The following is a 22,142-nucleotide window of genomic DNA, read 5'->3' as shown; positions in this document are numbered from 1 at the left end:
TTACGTTAATCACGTCAAATATTATGAAACACAATAATTATTATATACACTATATACATATATATGTTTATCATATGTTTATCATTTTAATAATAGTATAATTTACTGAATGTATATTTAAAATAATTACTATTAAAACTAAAATAAATTTAAAAATAAACAAAACATTCAATTTTTTAAGTAATCTAAAATTATGGAGAGAAGTACGGACTGTAAGGGAGTTTAGTTCCTCACTAAAATTTTGCAAAAAAAAAATAAATGAGTAAACCTTTTTTAATTGAATTAAAAAAAACTAGAAAAACATCTGTCGAGTCAAAAATAATTGTTTTAAATTGTTTGTTTAAGTAATAAAATAAATTTAGTAGGAAATTTATGTAAATTTTAACTATAATTTTTCAAAGTTTGGCATTTCTCTTTAAAGTAAATTTTGGCAATTTTATTTTTCTTTTAAAGTAATTTATATATAGAAACTTGTTTATTATAGCCAATATTTTTTAATATATATATATATGTATAGAAATATATATATAATTTTTTAGCAGAAAGTAAATTTAAAATTACAATTGAAAAAATATTTAATAAGTAAATAATTGATTTGTAATAAATTATTTGAAGTTGAGGCAAAGTTAAAGTCAATCTTTTTTATTTTTTATGCAGTATAATATTTCTCAGTTAATCTTTTAAATATTTTTTATATTCGATTCGGCAAATATTTTGTCCAGTTGAATTTTATTTCTGCTAGGGTAATTTTATCTCTACTAAGCGAATTATTTCATATAATCATATAAGAACATCTAAGTCAGCATGGCTAAGTAATACGACTTGATATTATATTGACTTAGCTCTTTTCTTGTTAAATAATTATTAAACACAACTTTTTTAGAATTTTAAATAAAAAGCAAGACATTTTATACCAGCTGGACATATTTTGTTATGATTTTAAAAAAAAAATCTATATCTAGCAGTTACTTAGTTGAATGAACACAACAATTATTAACTAGAAGTCAAATATCATATATTATGGTTTAATTCTAAAGCATTTATTAAATAAATTGTTATAATTTATAGAATTTCATTGAATTAAATTAAATTAATTGTTTAAATTAATTAATAATTATACAAACATTTACTTGTAGAATTAATTTTAAACAATTTAATAAGCTAAAAAAACTGTATAATAATTTCTATAAATTATATACACCACATTATTTGTTCGCTTGGCTGCACATATTTCACCTCAAGGGTATTTTGCCGCAATAGAAAGCCGCCACTGTACTTTATTTATGTTGGTAGCGCAAAACTTGAGCATGTGGGCAAAAAAATACATAGAAAAATGCTCAACTTGAGAGCAGAGAGCGAAAGAACGTTTGGTTTGATATTTCCATTTTCTACAAAATTCTGGTATGTTGAATTATTTTCATTCAATTGGATTTTAGGTTCGGTGGAATTATGTCAGTGTGCGTTTAGTTTTTGTGTTTTTTTTTGACAGCAGGTTGTTGATTTTTTATTTTTGTTTATATTTTATTAGACAAAATCAAATAGAATAAATAAAATAAAATTAAAATGTGTGTGTAAATATTTGTATATATTAAATACAAATATACAAATAACAAAAATTTACCAGTTAAATGTATTAAAATAGTGCGCATAAATATATTAAACAAATGTTTTCAAGTTTCTCATATGTTTAATTGAAATATTCTGCCTAAAAATGCTGTCGTTGTTGTTGCCGATTTTATTATGAAATGCAATGTGAGAAAAAAATATGACAAAAATTGAATGAAGTCACTTGTGAAAAAAGAACAAGAGCACTAACAAATCATTTAAAATTTATTAAAAAATTGACGAACACTGCGAGAAGAGTGGGTAAGCATTAAAAAACATGAACATAAAAAATGAGATTTTCAATTGTGCAAAAAAAAAAACAAATAAATAAATAAAGTACATATAAAACGTTGAGAACGTTATTTATTTGCACTGTTTTGTTTAGAATATTGTTCGTAAGCAAGGAGAGAAAAGTTGACAAGCAAAACAAATTGACGTTTCATTTTTAGATTAGATTATGCCAATATTCAGGTAATGTTCATGATATCTAATTGAATTCATAGTAAGCGTTTTTATGCAATTATTATTTTTATTTTCAAACAGAGTTTATAAATTCTAAATAAAGAGAACTAACTTAATCACCTCATGTAGCGTTTGGTTTCGAGCAGCGCTTTTGCTGTCGCAGTTGCGAAGGCGTTGATAATTGGTGCGTAGTAGGGTTGCCAAATTAAAAAAAATCTATTCACGTTAGGTATGTTCATTGCTTATATGAAATGATTACATTCAAGCTGAAGTATGTATGAATCATAATAAACACTATTTATTGTAATAAATTTTAATGATTTGTGTATATAATTATTTAGTTTGAATGTAAAATAAATTGGTTTATTTATAGAATAATATCATTTATATGTAGAATAAAATAATTTATATTATCAAGTTATAATTGAAGTTAAGGCCCTCTATTAAAGAAAAACCAATCGTTTACCATAGAAAACTAAATTTATCAGCTTGAATACTTGAACATTTTAAAACATAATTATATTTTTGTTCTCTTTAATAATATATTCAATACACAATTCATTTAAGTTTGACACAAAACTATTAGGTGTACTAAGTAACGTTAATGAATTCGTTTAAAGAAGAATTGAAGTACAACAGTTTCATTTAATTACTTTTTATAATTATATTATAATCAATACTAATACTATGTTCAGACAGCCAAATTTCGTTGATATGAAATTAAGTTAATTTCGAAAGTGTTCATACTGCCCCGAATTGAGGAAATCATGTTTTTTGTTAACAAATCGAATATTAAAAATTACATGCTCCAAACACAATTTGTATCTAGAAAATTTTCAAAGTTGATTATTATACCTATAAAAGATGGCATTATGTAGGTTTATTAGCTTTAGTGGATTTCAGGATTTCATTCATGCATACTTCAGCTTGAATGTGATCATTTCAAATAATCAATGAATTTACCTATCGTGAGTAGATTATTTTTCACTCTATTTTAAATTAATAACAGTTACAGTTTTTTCTCTAAATACAAATTTAAAAATTTGTACTACTTATAAAATATTTTCCCGATTTCACTAAAGTCACTTTTTCGTTATCTCAACTTTATCTCTCCCTTAATATTTATTTTACGCATATTTGCATTTGAAATGTACCTTAATTTCAGCCTTCGTTTTAATTTGTATTTTGTATGAATTTTGTATGGAAAAACCAACTTAATTTCACTGAACCGAATATGAAATTACGATTTTTATGAAATTAAGTTGTGTCTGAACATAGTATATTTACTTTTAAGGTAATCTAAAAATATTCATACTGGTGGAATAAAAAAGAAATTCTTTATCAATCTGGACAAATATATTATAATTACCATTCAGCTAATATAAACCAATACCTGCACGGCAAAGGATTATGACGTGACTCTTAACGTCATACTGTGTTCAAAGGAATATATATAAAACTAGAAAATGATCAAACGTAGGAAATATATCTCCAAGCATTGAAAAAAACTGGTGGTTGTTAAAGGCTGCTTTATATTTCAAGGCTTATTTGTGGCCCCTAAAATTTTCCATAATTTCTAACTTTTATATTTCAATGTTTAAGTAAAAATACTCGTATATATCTATTTAAATATTAAAAGTGTGTATATGTCGCTTAAATAATGAATAAGCTGTTGTAATATACTATTAAATACAAGATATATACATGTTTCATTCATTAAGCCATTCACGTAACAGTGGCACTCAATATCAGGTATAGCATTTATTAGAAACTGTTCTGTAGTATTGTCTGGTATTTGTTTATTTTTTTGACTATTCAACCTTGATAAACAAAAGCACGTGAAAAATATACCCTTCAAACTGAAATACCAAATGCCCTAGCAACAGAGAGGGATAAACACTTAAATGTACTTAAAATCAATATTCATTTTCATTTATAAACTGACCTAATCATTTCACTTGATTATTTTAACATGCGTCCCAAACAAACAGAAAGGACATTTCTTAAATGAAATTCATTATTTTTTAATATTTGCAGTTTATTCTTCTATCGTAGCAGTACTCTAGCGCTCTAAAATGGCTACTTTTGAGATAGAGCACTTGCCAAACGAAGTTATATTAAATATATTTTCCTATCTGTCTCGAGTGGATCTATTGTGGGCAAGGCTCGTTTGCAAACGTTGGTTGCATTTGGCGAGTTTGCCTGAGTTTTTGGTGCGAAATCGTCTGATAATCACAAAGGATAATCTATTTTCACTGTTAAGTCGGTTGGAGAAGCCCGATGCGGCCAGTACCATGATATATCAAAACGTTCATCTATATCAATTGTACAGCTGTAATTTTTTAGATAAAATACTAAACAAAATAGGTTCACACATAATTAGTTTACGTCTAAACAACGCTGCAGTATTTACCAATATTCAAGGGAAATGTCCAAAGTTAAGAGAGTTGACAGTAGGAAACATAAATTGGATGCCAGTAGGTGAGAACCGCATTGCCATGGATTTAAATAATTTCGAAAGTTTAACATCAATCGATTTACTCTGTGATAATCTAACGGATCAGTTTAAAATATTATTACTGCAAGTAAGTGAAAGATCTCTTCACGTGTTCTTTATAATAATCTCTAACATTTCTTTATCTGTATAGCAACTGACAAAAGAGAATACCCGCATCAAATTACAAAAGTTACAAGTTCGTTATGTTATTCAACCTGCGGATTTAATGACAAATTTAGTTCGTATGCATGCAGAAACTCTTAGGCTAATAAACTTTTACTTTCCAACGCAACCGGAAGGAGACTTAGAAGAATGGTGTGAGATTTTTGCAAATTTGAAAAAATTGGATTCTATCATACTTTCGGGAAATAGCTCATCCGACTGGTTGTCGTGCGCTTTTGCATTTATACCAGACGAAGCACCGCTTAAACAATTATGCATGAGTGGTCTAATGCGAATTAACCATCCGCTTATATTGCTTATTTTACGTAAATGGAAGAACACACTCGAAAATTTGGAACTCATGTTCTGCACTTGTTTGAATGATGAAAGCATGGGACTGTTATGGAATCTGAGAAACAATTTACGAGTGCTAAATGTTTCGTACTGCAGTTTCGTTTCACAAGAAGGTTTACTAAAAGGTATTGCGAAAGAGTGCAATACAAAACTACGTGGCCTGTATCTAAATGATAACAGTGACCTAACTGGTGAGACTATTAGTTTATTAGCCGAACGTTTGCCGTATCTGGAGGTATTAAGCCTAGAGAATTGTCGAAACATTTCCAGAAATAAGTCTATTTCTTCGCTTTTTCAACATTTGACACGTTTAAGAAAACTAGTACTCAACGAATGCGCCATCACAGACAGGCAGTTGTTGGGAAGAGCCATAAAACCACAGTTTTCAATATTACGTCTACGTGGACTAGAAACATTGAGCCTACGTGGATGTCAAATAACAAATTATGCACTAACGCATGCTTTTAAATTCAAAGAACTGCGCGTGTTGAAATTGGGTTACTGCCATAGGATATCATCGCCTGGTATTGCGCATCTAGTCACTAATTGCCCCATGCTCGAATCATTGGATTTAAATAGTTGTGTAAGCATCGACGATGAGGCCATTATGCATGTTGCCAAAGGTCTAAAGCGATTACGTAAACTAAACATAAATAATTGCAACAAAGTGACGAGCCGTGCCATTGATTACATCATAGAGCACTGCAAGAATATTAACGAACTGTGCATATCCGGTATTAATTCCCTAGATGTAAAAGAGGAGACCCGTCGTCTGTTACGCGTTAGACCACAGCTGAAACTTTAGTACAAATAAATTTCTTATAAGAAAACTAAGACTTAACATTGCTTAATGCAGCAATAGTTTATATATAATAAATTAGTTAAAATCAAATTAAATTTTAGATTAAAAACTTGTACCAAAATTTGAAGATGTGACGTTCGTAAAGCTTTTAATATTTTTGTGCAATTTATAATTAATTAAATATTTAATAAGTAATTTATTCCTAATGTACCAGTGTCGCAAAATTGATTATAAAAATCGAAAACAATACATTTTTTATATACCACAACTGTATATATTTTTAAAGAAATTTTTACGCTAAGAATTGCATTGTTAAATAAATTCAATTGTTAAGTGATATATTTGACATTTTAAAATTAAGTAAAATTAAATGTTTTAAATAAATAAAATTAGCATTAGCAAATATTAAAGATGTAAATAACTTGAATTTATATATATATATTTTAGTAGTAGTTTCATATAACAAAAAAATATTTAAGAAAAATATTATCCAATTAGAAAACACAATTTCTACAAAAAACAATTAAAGTATTTAATCCAGTCTTCCTGTGAACAATCATAAAATCAACACCAGCAAGTTTAATTCATAAAATAAAATTTCTAAATTATAAAATCGTTATCGAAAAAATTTTAAAACTGTATAATTAATATATCATAAAATTAATAAATTCTTTAAGTTTATTTGCCCACACATAAATCATGTTAAATATAGTCATATATAGTCATATAGTTTTTAATGAACTCCCCGAAACCAACTCCCGGTTCTGACGAGTTCGTCAAACAGAAGTTCAACTGCAAGTATATGATATGATATGTTGATTTTGAAGAATTAAAATGATCTAATGCATATATATAATTGATAATTATTGAGTTACGTTAATTTGTTTTAAGTGAGAAAGTAAATATATTTTAAGCTGATTATATCAGGACACAAGATTTAAAAATGTTTTTTAGGAGCTTTTGTTCTAGTTTAATAAGTCAAGGACATTATTTTTAAATACAGTAGCCGTCCGATTTAATAAATGATTTCTATAACAACCCATTCGGTTAATCGAATAAAGAAGTTAAAGAAAGAATTATAGATTAGTTATAGATTATAGATAGATGTAGTTAATTATAGATGTAGTTAAGCTATTATTTTTTGAAAATTATTTTTTTAATTAATTAAATTTATAAATTGATATTAATATGTTTCTTCTTGTAAGTCTCCTAATTCATAATTTTAGCGTAGTTTATATTATATTCATTTTTTCATTGTGAGGCATATTTGTGTGGTGTTAAAGGTATTCAATGAAATATCAATGAAAGATTCCCTTCCCTTCCCTAAGATTCCCTTCGTAATTATTACCACGACTTGGACGTAGATATGGTAGATACTAGACGTTTACTCTAATTACATTTTATAGCGAGACCACAAGGTTTCATAACTTTTTGAGTTTTTATGCAGTCAAAAAAAGCTGGCTAGATGGGTTTTTAATCAAATATATATACATACACCTTGCGATGATAAATTTCATTGGGATGAGTCTATTATTACATAAAAAACATAAGAAGAATATCAGCAATAAAGACATCAACAACATAAAATTCAAATTTTAATAATTGGTACTTTATTAATAATATTAATAGTCTGTGGACAATTTATGTCATGGCTGTAAATTGTGAATATATATATTTGTTGAAAATTATCTATTAAGTTATACATAAAGACCGTTTCAAATGCTTTTACGAAAACAATACTCATCAATAATTGATATTTTGATTGTAGTCCGCGGACCATTTGAGCAAGACTCAAATTAGTCCCAATTAGACCCAAATTAGTGAGAGCATGGGTAATGAGAGACAATCTCATTTACTCTAAGATAGGAGAATTCAAAAGTTTGGCTAGTAGATATAGCAAAGTTATTAACCTGTACTGCTTATCTCTATATGCTTACCCGGAGTAAATTATCAAGGCCGTTGCTGGAATTTGATTTCCTTAATTATAGCTTATTATTTAGTTTATGATAAATGATAAAACATTAAGTACTTAAAGTCGGAAGAACTGCTTTACATAATGTTTAAGATCGAAGATTATGATAACATTGAATTAGAATTCAGAAATGCCGTTGTTTGATTAATTTATGTGGGTCAGAAATATGCGCGATAATAAGAATATTTTAAAAACATTTTATCTCTTATTAAACAGTCGTAATATATATCTAATGATATATGTGTATATATATAAATATTGTCCCACAATAACATTTGTAAGATGGTTTTCATAGCTTTTCAAGCTTACAGTCAGGGGACTATGTGACTGTATGCATGGATTGGATTATTCTGCTGTGTTCTATATTCTACTTAATAGAACTACATATGTTCTAATGGAACTATGAAAAGTTTGTAATATTTGCATATATAGCATAGAGTATAGTCATGAATGAGATGAATTTGATTATAACTAGGTACGTTAGATGTTATCGATAGATATAGAGTTGTTAGAATTATGTGGATGAGTAGCGTAATTAAAATAAGAAGTTGATATCTAATAATACTTACTTTGAAAAACAGAATTCCAATTTGTACGGTTACATAAATCAGAACATCTGTAGACACCAGTTGTTACAACCGTTACACTTATCGAACGTAGTGTTTTTGTTTGTTTGAGAACAGCTGATTGAACATTAATATAATGATGGGAACGGTTCTAGAGTCTAGGACTCGATGAAAAAACAGTTCTAAGGAGTAATGACCGGCAGTTGATCATTGATTTTGATTTGAATTCATTTTGTGCCTTAGCACATTCCACCAACATAACTCTACCAGTTTTAATAATGTTTGAAATATGCATAATTTTTAATTTAAAATTAGAGTAGTAAAATTAGAGGACATCTCCTCTCTCTCTCTCTCTCTCGTATTTATACATGGTGTATATACACAAATCACTAGACGGTGCCAAAAACTGTCAGGGAAGTCTATCTGGAAAACTTGGTGAACCCTGGTTGCGTAACTGCTTTGTTTTGTTTAAATCCCAGAGAATGTAGAGAAACAATCGACATGCTAAATCGGTTAGCTTCACTGGATGTATCACTGGCAGTACCGGTTTATATTACCCTAGAGACCATTAAGTGAAGTACCTTCCTCTACTTCCTGCAAGTTGTCAATTACAAATGGAAAGCACTTAAATCATGTGCAACTTCCAGGTTAACATGGCTCACCTATAATAAAAATAGCGCTTCGGATTCATCAAAAGAGAGTGTTCTTTCTGGTCTTCTTTCTTTCTGGACCCCACGCAGAGAAACTGCGCATTCCTCATAATCCTCACTGCAGAAGTTGTGGGAACTCGCAGGAAAAAGAAACCATAAAACATTTTCTTTCTGAATACCCGGCTTTGACGTCCAGAAGATATAGGTTCTTAGGTAGATATTTCTTTGATAGTTTATCAGACTGTAAATCGGTGAAGACGATAAACCTATTAAATTATCTAAATTCGGAGGGCTGGATTTAGTAACTACTCTTCTATACTAGGGTTGTTGCGAGGAATGTGGTAGCAAATCCGCGAAAAATCCCTAATTGAGGTATATGGAAGTTATATACTGGCTTGCCACTGCAACCTACCAGCACAGAGATATATGTACTTTATTATGTAGTAATGTGAAGTATATTTTTAATGAAATTTGAACTGTGTTATATGATATCAATACACGTTACATAAAAATACACATATACATCTACATAATAAGCATATATATAACATTTACTTTCAATTAAGAAAAGAAAATTATTTATGTGATACCAATTATGCGGTACGTAAAATATTTATGCCGACATGGAGAGTCTATCTGGTGCCTGTATGAGTACTGTAGGGTGACTGAGTGAAATCAAATTTCAGCCGCAATATCGGAAATTATGGCAGATAGCGATGCGCAGATAAATCTGATTAGTTTATCAGGCAAGTTCGATACGCGCGTTCAACGGATAAATTTTATATCAATAAACTTTTCCACATGCAATCAAAATTTGAATTTATGCTCTCGCATGTACGATAAATTCTGGAGTTGCAACTCGGACGTAGTACCAATCGGAAGCAAAATTGCTTAGAGGAATTTTTCGCTTTCGCGCTTATTGACTAAGGAAATATTGTACAATAAAGTGTGATAGTACTTAACACATAAGGGGTCAAGTTCATATTTAGTTAAAAATATATTAAAAGAAAGATAAAACTCGGATAATAAATAGAATTAAATAATGGAGAAATTAAATAAATAGTGCGATTAGCCATAAAATTAATCAATTTTGACGCGGTTTGCATTATACCGCACAACGTCTGCGTTGTGATTGCGAATTTAGTGTGAGTTGAAAATATCTGAACTGGTCTAATCACCCAATGGATGATTTGCAATAAATGAGGAATTGCTAACATAAACAATTGTTCTTATTGTTTATTTAACAAATGATTACAGTTTTCAACAGGCTATCGTCAAAGTCATGTATTAACGATATGTGATTGATTAATGGAATCATCAAAATAAATTTGCTGTTGAAGCGGCAACAAATCATTTAAGTTCATAAATAAATTGGGATTAACTTTTCATAACTTTTCGTTAATAATGACGAAAATAAATTTAACGAATGTTAATTTATCTCCATCAGTAATTATAGAAAACACCGACACCATTACAACGCCATTTACGACAAATTTTGATAATATGGGTTTTTTCAAATTAAGTGACAATGTTTTTGGCAGTCGTGAAAATGGATCCAATAGTGGTGAAAATAAGATTCATGCCTATAACGAGTCTATAACGTTAGTAACAAGAACTAACATTCCACAACCGAATTCAACCTCTCTCGCTTGGCTACTAGACAACTACAATGATACATTATCATATAACACCTCGCCGTATTATGATTTTGGACCACAACGCGATTCACTAAAAATTGTCATACCGGTAACAATCATTTATACTTTGATTTTTATTACTGGTGTTATTGGAAATATTGGAACTTGCATTGTCATTAAGAAAAATCGTTCTATGCATACAGCGACAAACTATTATCTCTTCAGTTTGGCTATATCGGATTTCTTATTACTGATCTCTGGTGTACCACAAGAGATGTATTTTATTTGGTCAAAGTATCCATATATTTTCGGTGAGTTTTTCTGTATTGGGCGTGGTGTAGTAGCGGAAACATCTGCTAATGCTACTGTGCTAACTATAACCGCATTTACTGTTGAGCGTTATGTAGGTATATGTCACCCATTTTTGGGTCAGGCTATGTCAAAGCTTAGTCGTGCCATACGTATCATAGTATTAATATGGATTTTATCCATTCTTACTGCCATTCCACAGGCCGCACAGTTTGGTATTATAATTTTTAGTGGCGTTGAAAAGTGTTCGGTGGTACGAAATATCATAGAACATTCCTTTCAATTATCGACTTTCATATTTTTCCTTGCTCCAATGTCGATAATTGTGGTTCTGTATTTGTTGATTGGACTGAAATTATATCGCTCAGATTTAATTATCAATGCTGGAGATGCTAAAAGTGTTGGCGATGATAAAAAAACTGCTTGTGAACGCTTGAACAGCAATAAAGGCACTAATCGTGGTGACACCGTTTTATATCGCTATTCTGGTGGAACTCAGTTGAGTGCAGTACGAGGACGTGGACGTGGCCGTTCTAGTCATTTTGGTACAAAACGAGTGTTAAAAATGCTTGGTAGGTGAATGAAAAATTTCATAATAATTTAACTAATCAATGTTGTCTATTTACTTATTTATAAAAATGTTGCTTAAAATATAAAAAGCAAAACATTTCAAAATTGTTTCCATAATCAGTACAAATTTTAATATTTTCTAAATGATAAATTTCTACTTTCCTGAATGTCTATTAAAAATCCATAGAGTGAGCATTAAAGACTTTACTACGCAAGTTCCATGTCCCAGAATGAGGTTCCCTACATTCAAAATTCCTGCAGTCAGCTAGCCAGCATTATATTAAAGATAATACCGCAACGGTTTTCCGTTCAATAATTAGAGTAATTCCAATTAAAATTATTTTAATAAACGTGCTTTTGATAGAGAGGTTTCGAAAAGTAATGAACTACAACAACCAAAATTTTTTTGTATTATTTTAATTAATTGAGGTTTGGCAGACCATAGTTACTACCATCATAATTGCCATCAAATTACAATTTAAAATAAACGTGTTTTAAAATTTTTTTATGGTATCTCTTCTTATGTTCTAAAGCAGAGCTGTCCAGATTAAATGCGATCGCTAGCCCATATAAGTCATTGTGCAGAGTGAGAGGCCGCAGCCCTGTTCTAAAGGAGCGAATCTTCCATGAGAAGAGTTCCCACTTATCTCTATCTGTTTGTAGACAGGCTAAATGTAAATTTTTATTATCTTATAAATACAAATAGTATATTCTGATATATATGTACATATGTTTTCTGTAAACTATTTTATTTCAATGGATGCTTATTTCCGCCGTACTGTACACATATCATGTGTGGTAAATATGACACAATCTATTTAGAGAGTGTTTGTGGCGAAGTAGTAATTTAGTTTAGCATCCATGTTATGTACTTGTTATGTACTGTATTTACTTATCCATTGTTAGTTTATTTTTACCATTTTTTGTGTTTGCACAATTGCCAAAAATAAAGAACCAAATTGTTTATTAAGCAGTTCGGAATAATTTGCAGTTGGACACCAGCTGTGAATTTATCGCTAACCAATTTATGGTTTCCCCATGTACATAACATAAGAGATTATTGAAAGCAGCAATCGAATATTTGGAACATACATGGTACCTTGTCTGCGGCTACATATAGTCTCTGAGTCGTTTAGTCGTTGTGTGACCCTTTATATCATAGAGATAAGTAAGTCGGTATTTAGCATTGCAATTCATTGATATGGCGAAGTATCTAAAAGTGATTATATTGTGTATCTATACGTATAAACAATTGACATATTAATATAATATTAATAATCATAAATTGTACTTTGTAATTATTTTGGTTGTTGCTGTCGCTAATTGCAGTTGCTGTTGTCATTTGCTTCTTTTTGTGTTGGGCTCCGTTCCATGCGCAACGTTTAATCGCGATTTATGGCACCGATGTCATTGTCGGTGGTGGCACCGACGACAGTACTGGGAGTGAAGAACTTGATACTAACAATCATGAGGAAATTATTTACACTGTTATGACTTACGTGTCCGGAGTACTTTACTATCTTTCGACATGCATTAATCCGCTCTTGTATAATATAATGAGCAACAAGTTTCGTGAGGCTTTTAAGGTAAACTAAATCACTATATGCCACGTAAATGGAAATGTTAAATCTCTTTTTTTAAACTAACTTTTCATATCTCAGGCAATTCTATTCCGAAAGAAAGCAAAAGGCTCTATAAATTCGAGACGCACACAGGAGTCACGCCGTTTGCGGCGCAATGCCACATTAACATCTACTACGCAGCGGGAGTCCAGCGAAACAGAATTGGTTAGTAAACATTCTGTGCTTCAGGTGAGTTCACCGCATCGCAAATATTTTCTATTTTTTCTATTTTCTAAGAAATAATAGAAATAATTTTTGCTCTAACTTTTTCAGGCGGTGGTGCAGGAAAAAAACGAGACGATTTAATCGTCATCAAAATTTTTACCAGAAAGAAAATTTTGTAATGCTTTTCACAGCTTAAAAAACAAAACAAAATATATTCTTCTGTACAATATTGGTCATATGCTACACATCTATACATTATTATTCAAAATTTTGTTTATTTATATGAATATTAATTTTAGATATATAACTACGCTATTTTGTGATTTTTAACATTTTTTATGTAAAAATATACTAACATATATTCAAACTCTGATAGAAAATTCTTATTACTTTTAGCGATGATTCTATCTTTAGAATATGAGTATATAGCGGACTTTCGTGATTACAACAGTATTTATATAGGATATAGGTATTAATGTTCTATTTATGTATTTCTAAAATTTAAGAAAGTTTGTGTCCGAACCAGGCACCAGAAATATATGTTTATAATTGTGATAGAGATCTTATAATCTCTTTGTTCTTGAACATACCACATATATCAATAAGAAGAGTACATCATATTTTTTATATATGGATAAATTAATTTAGGTTAAAATTGACAGCAGTTATTAGTTAAATATAGAACCGGATTAACATACTTTGAGGTACTAGATTGGTAAATTCTTCTTATCGGGTCTTCCCTAAATTATTTATTTTATTTTTTTTTCTATTATTTTAAAAGAAATCATAATTGATTCATTGAGTCATTTAGTTTTGAAATTAATTGATAGGATTATAGTTTGTTTTGTTGTTTTTGTAGCCCTACCAGTTACTTCGTTTGTGTAGAAGCCAATTTAATTTTTCTTTCTTAAGTACAGAGAAACCACGACAGTTGTAATTAGTATTTAACTTTTAAGTGCGAATAGATCCGAAATTTGTACAGATTCTTAAGAATAATTACTTAATTAATTAATTAATAATTAATTATTTAGATTCTCTGTTAGGAAAGGATTGTCTATTGGCTTAAGTACGTATATTAGGTCGCTGAATCTATTAAAAATTTAAAGGAAGAACTACTATTAGCTTCTTTAATAAACATTTATGTATGTACATATATATTTTGTAACCATTTAGTGAATTTTTTGATTTTAATAACGAAAACAACTTACAGCAAATTAAGTATCTCTAATGTACTATATTTTATATATTTTATCATCATTTTTTATTTATTCAGTTTAGGATACTTATCTTTCGTTATCGCACTACTGAACGGCAAGGACAAATGATCTGTTAATACTGTGAAACTCAACATAACGACTGTAGTCTTGTCCACTGTGGGTACTCGCGAAGAATGTGATCTTAAAACTGATCTGCTGACCAGCCATATCAATCAAGCAACCATTCTTTGTCAGTAGGTTGGTGGTTAGGAACATGCCATTAATGTTTAATCAACGATGAAATTGTTACTGACTATAATTGATAATAATAATCCTGTTTATATAAATATCACATTCTACAACATGAATTTTATACTATTCAATATTATTATCCTCTATAAAAATAAAATCTTTTGAGTACAAGAATATCCTTTTGGTCTGTGATTCTTCACATTTTCTTTTAAGTTGTTAAGCTTAAGATTTACATTAATATGAATATTCTTTGATATATTGCTTTAAATAATTTAACGTTGTTAATATAATTTTTCAAAATCTCCGCATATTATCATTGCTATATTGACCTTAAAAGCGTTTCGGTTTTTTTTTTCATCAGGAACACTTTAAAGGTTTCCCATCAACCTCTTCCCGATATACTCTTCTGTTTTTTTATTTGTCTAACCATGAATGCATTTCGTAATTTGGAAAGAAGTTTATTTTTGGAAAACGTGACGCATTTTCGGAAATTTATTGGGTCTGCTTCAATGTCACTCATATTGATTTGCAAAGATAATTGACAACAATTGTTGCCAACGCGTTTTATCCTTAAATCGTTTTACAGTTCCTCGAGCTGCGAGTGTTTGGTTCACAAAAATTACATGAAATTGCCATAAAATAAATTGCATTTTTGCAAAATATGAACAAAATTGCATTTGCATTTAAAAATTTCAATTGAGCTAAACTTTAAATATTAAAAAAAATCGTACAAATATTTGCATAGACGACGTTCACACTAGTCGTCCTTATTTTTATCCTTAGCACATCCATCGTCGACGTTTTCGTTTTGTATTACTTAAAGCAAATAATATATTGCGGTTGATTTGATATACAAAGGACATTTAGAATAGACATGGGAGTGGGAGTGAGAGTGAAAGTGGGGGTAATATATTACCGAAGTCAATTTGCATATTTTCACGCAATGAAAGAGGTAAAAGTATATATTTTCTTCATAACTGCATTTTCCACGTCACTCGTTGCTTTTTTCCGCTTTTCCTACTTCGCAATCCTCATCGTGGGCATATCGATGCTCCTGCCTTCCTGCCATACTTTTATTGGATTCGTCTTTTTTTGCGTTAATTAAGGTTATTTGCAGCGATTAGCTTATACATAATTCCTGCTGGAATATTTAATGATTTTTAATTGACAGATACAAATTATGGGTTCTTTTTGTTCGTTAAAACCACATAACTCATACGAAAGGATTACGTGATAAACTTGTTTCGTGAGTTTTAAATGGCAAAAATTAAGTGAACCATGGTAGGAACTATTTTTATTACTAATGCTTAAAGATATGAAAGAATATGGGGAAGAGAATATGGAGTACGGAAATTTAAATATTGTAAAATTATTTTTAAACGATTAATTTGAATTTTAGAGCAGAAAAGATTTTTATGTTTATTTGTTTAGAATTATTATTCCCACATTTTACGAGTTAGAGAGATTGATAAGTCGAGTGACGTTGTAGACTTTAAATTTGTATTTGGAATAATTATAAACTATGTTTATAACAATGGAGTACCTATTTAAATCGCAAGTCTCTCATACACATAGAACTGTCAGGTTAGTTTTTCTTTACCTAATGGGGAAGTCCTTACCTTTTTGGATTTGGCTGTATACTGATTTAAATCTATGTACGTACCAATGTTATTCCTGTGGTATCACGATGACCCGTCATTTGAGCTCAAGTGGGCTTTTTGGAAATAACGCCGCCACTACAACCTATCTACCTACTCACATACAAGTAAGTTTCGCAACCAACTTCAAACTATCAGTTAAGAAAAGTAAAGCTTGAATTCAAAGAATGATTAGATCGGTTTAAAGTACCTATACTATGGACGTATGCAAGGCACTTGTAAAAACAGTTTAATGAAACAATATAACAATATTCTAGTGAGCTCGAACACCTAAAAATCCTTTTTATGTAAACCGGTGAATTACACCACTATGTGGAACTCGATTAAATTAATAATCTCATTATTATTTTCTTAATATCGAACTTCAATGTGTGCAATTTGTTTTAAGATACACAATATATATAAAATATAAGTAGATTTCATAAAAAATAATGTTAGACTAAGAAAATTATAAGTTTCATAAACGGTCAAAAATCGGTTATTATTGTCAAATTCATTTTCCAAAATTTTTGATGTCAATAAAGGACTTTTCCCTTTTTTTGTAAAAACAAAAGTTATAAAGGCTCTGACTTCACTGGGTTAGTTTCAATTATTTTTAGTTCTAATTTTTTTACGAGTTGTGGAACCAGTATGGACGGTATTTAATAATATATTAATCTATTAATAAAATCTGTCTCGTCTGAGCAATTTTATGAATTTTAAGAGAATAGAAATACATTAATACGAAGTTTATTGAGTATCGTGTTGACTGCTTTTTATATATATTATATTAATATATTAAAAGGTTTTCTATTATGTATCGTGTAGATTGCTGTATATATTACCAAAGTAAATGATGACCCACCTTCTGGTCTTTACCACTTTACCATTAGTCCTGCTTAATTGATATCAACATGAAACTCTTAAGATTTTCCACTTTACGTTGATTAAACGCAGTTAGTTGCTTCCAACATGCCCCTCAGCAACTGCGGTCTAGAATATTACTAATTAAGGTCCTATGATTTTTAGTTTTATCACATTCTTCTTCATCAGTATGCTATTTTACCTTCACTACCAACCACATCTCCTAACACTCTGGGGTAGATTAATTTAGATTTTTGAATTTATTATTAAGACTTATCTTTGACTCCTGTTCTTAGTTATTGGAGTGATGTTATATTAATACTTATATTTATACCATATAATGGCTGGATTGTTTCATTATTCATTCATAATATATAATTTTAATCTCATATAGTGATATTTGTAGCTTATTTTGCTCTCTTCACTTGGGATGAAACTTAAGTGAACGAAAATATGAAAGTATATAGTAAAACTATTTTAAGATTTTTGAATAGAAACATCTCTATGATATACGTAGAATAATAACGGAAGCAATAAAGAAATGTATCATCATTTCCCATTTTTCTAATCTAATATTAATTTCTGTAAATTTGACGCAAATATTTCGCGACGGATTGCGTCATTTCCATTGAACAGATAGATATCTTTAAAATGTATGCTTTTTTCGACTCAATGTTGAACACAAAAAACCTGTGGAAATTTCGCAGAAATAGTTCAACACGATGGTAATGACGGACTTTGATAGCAAAATGTCGTATAGTTTTTTTCGTGATTTACAGCTCCGCTGAGATTAGTGTTAAGAATAGTAAAAATGGTAGCCATGGAACCACCGAATAGATAGAAAAAGGATTACGATTGTAATATGAAGAATCGTTATCAACAGGTAGTCACAGTAAGAACCTAAAAGCTTGACAACTCTGATACAAGCACACACTTGCAATGAGAACACACACCAACGCTGTATATGGCACATCGACGGCTTACAAATACATACAAAAGACAGATTTTGTTAAGCTTTCACCTGTTGCTGGAAAGTTGAAGTTTTTAATATCAAAATGTTTTTTTTGAAAATTTTTTAATATTTATTAGCGAGTAAAAATGATATTTATGTATATATTTTTAATTTAGCTAATGTCACTTTTTTAGTACAATTTTAATACTACAACAATTTTGCCAAACAAATCTTCTTCTTATCTGTGGCTTTTAAGGATATACAAGTGCATCGTAATCAAAATGTTATATCCGTCATTATTTTGATAGTAGTACACCTACTTTCTTTGTCCCTTAACATATAAGACGGACTGCAAGTAGTGTAAACTTTAAGGTGACCAGCAGACAAAATTTTGAAGAAAGAAAAAATTTTATATATAAATATTTATTTTTTTATTTTAAATAAAGGGGATATATCAAACAGCACTTTGTGCGGTTTCGCTAAAACAATCTCTTAGGAATGAATTGCGAAACTCAGTCAGTCAATAATTTGATGAAAAGCTAACAAATGAAGTTCTATTCCAAAAATTAATACCCAGATAGAAGAGCTGAATAGGCATAATATTTACCAATGTTAATTCAACCAAATCAGAGAGTTGAAGACTATACGTTTCTTACCTCTGTTATATAGTGGAGTTGTTGTGTTAAAAAGTTTGATCTCATTGACATAGAGGGCGAGGAAATTTGTACCTCATGCATAAGTACATGCATAGTGTAGGTTTAGTGAGTCAATCTGAAGCGTATATGTGTGGAAGTGGGTTTTGAAATCAGGTGAAACATCTCCTACCCAGGAAGAGTATTGAGTCAAATTTAAGGATAATGATTCAATCTAAAGGGCGAATGTACGAAAGGTGTTCATGACATGAAATGAAATATCTTCTACTAATGGTCAGAGCAAATTACTTTGGAAGAGCTTAATTGACTAGTTTATTAATATAAAAGCATTTTAGAAATTTTGACATTCTTAATTGTTGTAATTAAGGAGACTTGTACCCAATTGATATGCTTTAGTTAATAATATGTGCTAGTATGTCAATGCGAGTTACTTTGAAAGACTCTTTATGCCTAGTTTGAGAATGCATTTTGACAATGTTGAAAAGATTTTATTTTCTTATCAGCAAATCATCTAACGACTATTCTTACAAATAATATTCCATAACCTAAAAAGTTGTTGAAACTTTTAGCCATACACATGGCCACTTTATACAATAATATACTAAGGAAATAAATACGAACTGTAAATGAAGTTCGTGGTAATTACATAAAGTTCAACCGGAAATTGACACTGTGTTATTCACACACGAAAGTGTACGTACGTGTGCAAGGGATACTACGAAAGTTGAATTGTACTTGGTTAATTTTATCACAATATCTTTTAGATAAAATGGTATGCAGTTTTTGAATACACGTTTTTGTAAGTAAGCCTAATAAATTCTTATACACTATATATGAAATCAAATATTGTGTTCATTTATTTTTAATATTAAGGGTCTAATAGTTGTTTCCTCTTTGTAACGAATTCGTAACAGACAAAATCTGGTAAAGTTTGGTGTTTCTTAAAATTACACATATAATTTATAATTTATAAATATTTATAAAATTATATTTATTATTATAATAAGATTATGTATTAGAAAGTAATAGGATAATAAACTTATAAACCGTAAAGACCTAATACTTTGTTAGTTAAAATCTGTCAACATGAGATACTTAAATTTTCAAATTATATTTAAATGTCACTCATGTAAAGTGATTTAATAATCAACCCATATAAGTTGCTTTACTTAACTGAATTCATATAGATTGAGAAATAAACCATTTCACTACACTCAAAAAGTTTGAAATTTATAAAAGTTAAAGTGCCAGTTACTGCACCAATAAGATAAGAATTAAAAAAAAATTCGAGAGTGTCAATTAATATAACTAAACGATAAGACGATAAACGATAAAAATAAACAATGTTAGAAAAAACTTTGTTAGAAACGTCTGTATTAATATTTATGTTATATGATGTTATATGATGTCTTTATATACTAGAATATAGATATGATATTTTACTCATCGTGGCCATTAGTGCTATTTTTTAACTTTCTTTAACAATTTCAAATTGTTCCTACTTTTATATATTTATATAGTATTATGACAATGCTACATAGGTTATGTAGTTACCCCCGTAAATCTGCATTGTGCAGTGCGTATGAGTTTTATAAATTTCAATGTAATTGTGTGGGTAAAAGTGTGATAACGTGCACAGCTGCGTTCTGTAAATGTTTCTGTAGGTTGTTTCTATTAAATTTGCTTGATAAAAAATCAAAATGAATTCCATAAAGCACAGCAAAGCACATAAACGTACACACACACACACACACACACAGTGTCAGCATCACATCGTATCACATTTGTGTGCATAGAACGAAAAAGCTTTCTTAACACCGATACAAGCGTGTATGAACATATATCATTCGCTGTTGAAATATTTAATGTGCGAGCTGCTTTACACTATATGTTGACAGGTTTGTATCTTTGTATGTATGTATGCATATGTACATATGTGCACTCACACATACGTATATTTATGTGCAGTTGGTTGTGCGGTTGTGTGCTTTAGTTAAGAGCCAACGTGTGATAACAACGCCAACGAATCTTTTGCAAGACTTTCCTTTGCGTTAATGTGTCTTGCATGTTGGTTTGGTTTGGCTTGTTGCGTTTATGTTGTTGTTATTGTTCTCGTCTTTTTTTTTGTTGGTTGTTGATTGCTGGTAGCCAGTTGCATCCTGTATTACTACTAGGTTCCAGTTCCGTTTGAATTTGTTGACTGCTGCTCCTGCGCTTGTTTGGTCTTATTTGTTCGGTTATTCGCTCACGCTTATTAAGCTAACTTTTTTCTCTGTCCGTCGTTAAATTCTTACAGCAGAAAAAAAGTTGTGTTGAAATTTTGTATCTTTTAGCCTGTAACGGTAAATTCTTATCTGTTCAACTGCCGCTTGATGTTGTACTATAAAAACCGCCAGTAGAACGCACTTTCATAGCCAGTTTTAAACGTGCGTTCAACTGCAACGAAACAGAAAGGAGAAACCAAGCAATTTTCCAAAGATCTGTGTTGAAATACAATAATATTTTATAAAATAATTTTAAAACCTCTTTTTGTGATTTTTTTCTGACCGACGTACACAAAAAATGTTTAACTAAACTAAACTATTATTAAAAAAATAAATATAAAAATATTATTTCCTTATATTTAAATAGTTTAAAAATTTTTAATTTTGCAAAATGTGGTACAAAAAGTTTTATTCGTTATTTATAATATTTGTGGTGATTTTAACCATTGTTAAAGGTAAATATAATCCAGTTTTTGTTAAAATTATTTAGTAATTATTTCTAATTTTAAAAAACAATTAAAAATAAATTTAAATTTTTAATATTAATTATGTTAAATAGAATTACTGTTGTAGGTTTTAAGAAAAATTATTTATTAAACTTAAATTTTTCCAATTCTTCATTAGAATTTTTAATAATAATACATAATTTTTAATACGATAATATTAATACTATAATAATAACAAAATGCAAATAAAAGAAGTTAAAAAAAAATTATATTTATTTATCATAAAAAAAGTTTAAAAATAAAAACATTAAAAATAAAAGTAATGTGCATAAAATAAAAAAAAATTAATAAAACAATATATTTGAAAAGATTATTAAATTAATAAATTTCTATAAATTTTAAATAAATAATAAATGTAAGTATATACGCGGCAATTCGAAATGAAAATATTTAAAATAATTAAAAAATGCTATATTTTTCAAGAATTTAAATGAAAATTTTGATT

General features: G+C 29.3%; 2 protein-coding genes across 3 annotated transcripts; both read left to right on the top strand.

Moving 5' to 3' along the window:
* The first annotated feature begins 1,706 nt into the window (after nucleotides 1–1,706).
* On the top strand, nucleotides 1,707–6,091 carry LOC119681395 (F-box/LRR-repeat protein 2). Of its 2 annotated transcripts, XM_038094573.1 has the most exons (5): nucleotides 1,707–1,866; nucleotides 1,991–2,076; nucleotides 2,149–2,296; nucleotides 4,105–4,652; nucleotides 4,716–6,091. In XM_038094573.1, exons 4-5 carry the CDS (start codon nucleotides 4,143–4,145, stop codon nucleotides 5,883–5,885), a joined length of 1,680 nt encoding a protein of 559 aa, XP_037950501.1. In that variant the 5' UTR covers nucleotides 1,707–1,866; nucleotides 1,991–2,076; nucleotides 2,149–2,296; nucleotides 4,105–4,142; the 3' UTR covers nucleotides 5,886–6,091. The 2 variants fall into 2 exon arrangements, with proteins under 2 accessions (XP_037950501.1, XP_037950500.1); XM_038094572.1 differs by lacking the exons at nucleotides 1,991–2,076; nucleotides 2,149–2,296 and having other exon boundaries at nucleotides 4,716–6,090.
* Nucleotides 6,092–10,474: 4,383 nt separating this feature from the next.
* LOC119676837 (pyrokinin-1 receptor) lies at nucleotides 10,475–13,607 on the top strand. Its single transcript, XM_038088096.1, has 4 exons — nucleotides 10,475–11,588; nucleotides 12,916–13,172; nucleotides 13,248–13,397; nucleotides 13,482–13,607. The coding sequence occupies exons 1-4, from the start codon at nucleotides 10,475–10,477 to the stop codon at nucleotides 13,512–13,514; spliced, it is 1,554 nt and encodes a 517-aa protein (XP_037944024.1). The 3' UTR covers nucleotides 13,515–13,607.
* The last annotated feature ends 8,535 nt before the right edge of the window (nucleotides 13,608–22,142 follow it).

The sequence above is a fragment of the Teleopsis dalmanni genome, chromosome 2 (assembly GCF_002237135.1).
Source record: "Teleopsis dalmanni isolate 2A chromosome 2, ASM223713v2, whole genome shotgun sequence".
Classification (NCBI taxonomy): Eukaryota; Metazoa; Arthropoda; class Insecta; order Diptera; family Diopsidae; genus Teleopsis; species Teleopsis dalmanni.
This window is presented reverse-complemented; position numbering and strand designations above follow the sequence as displayed.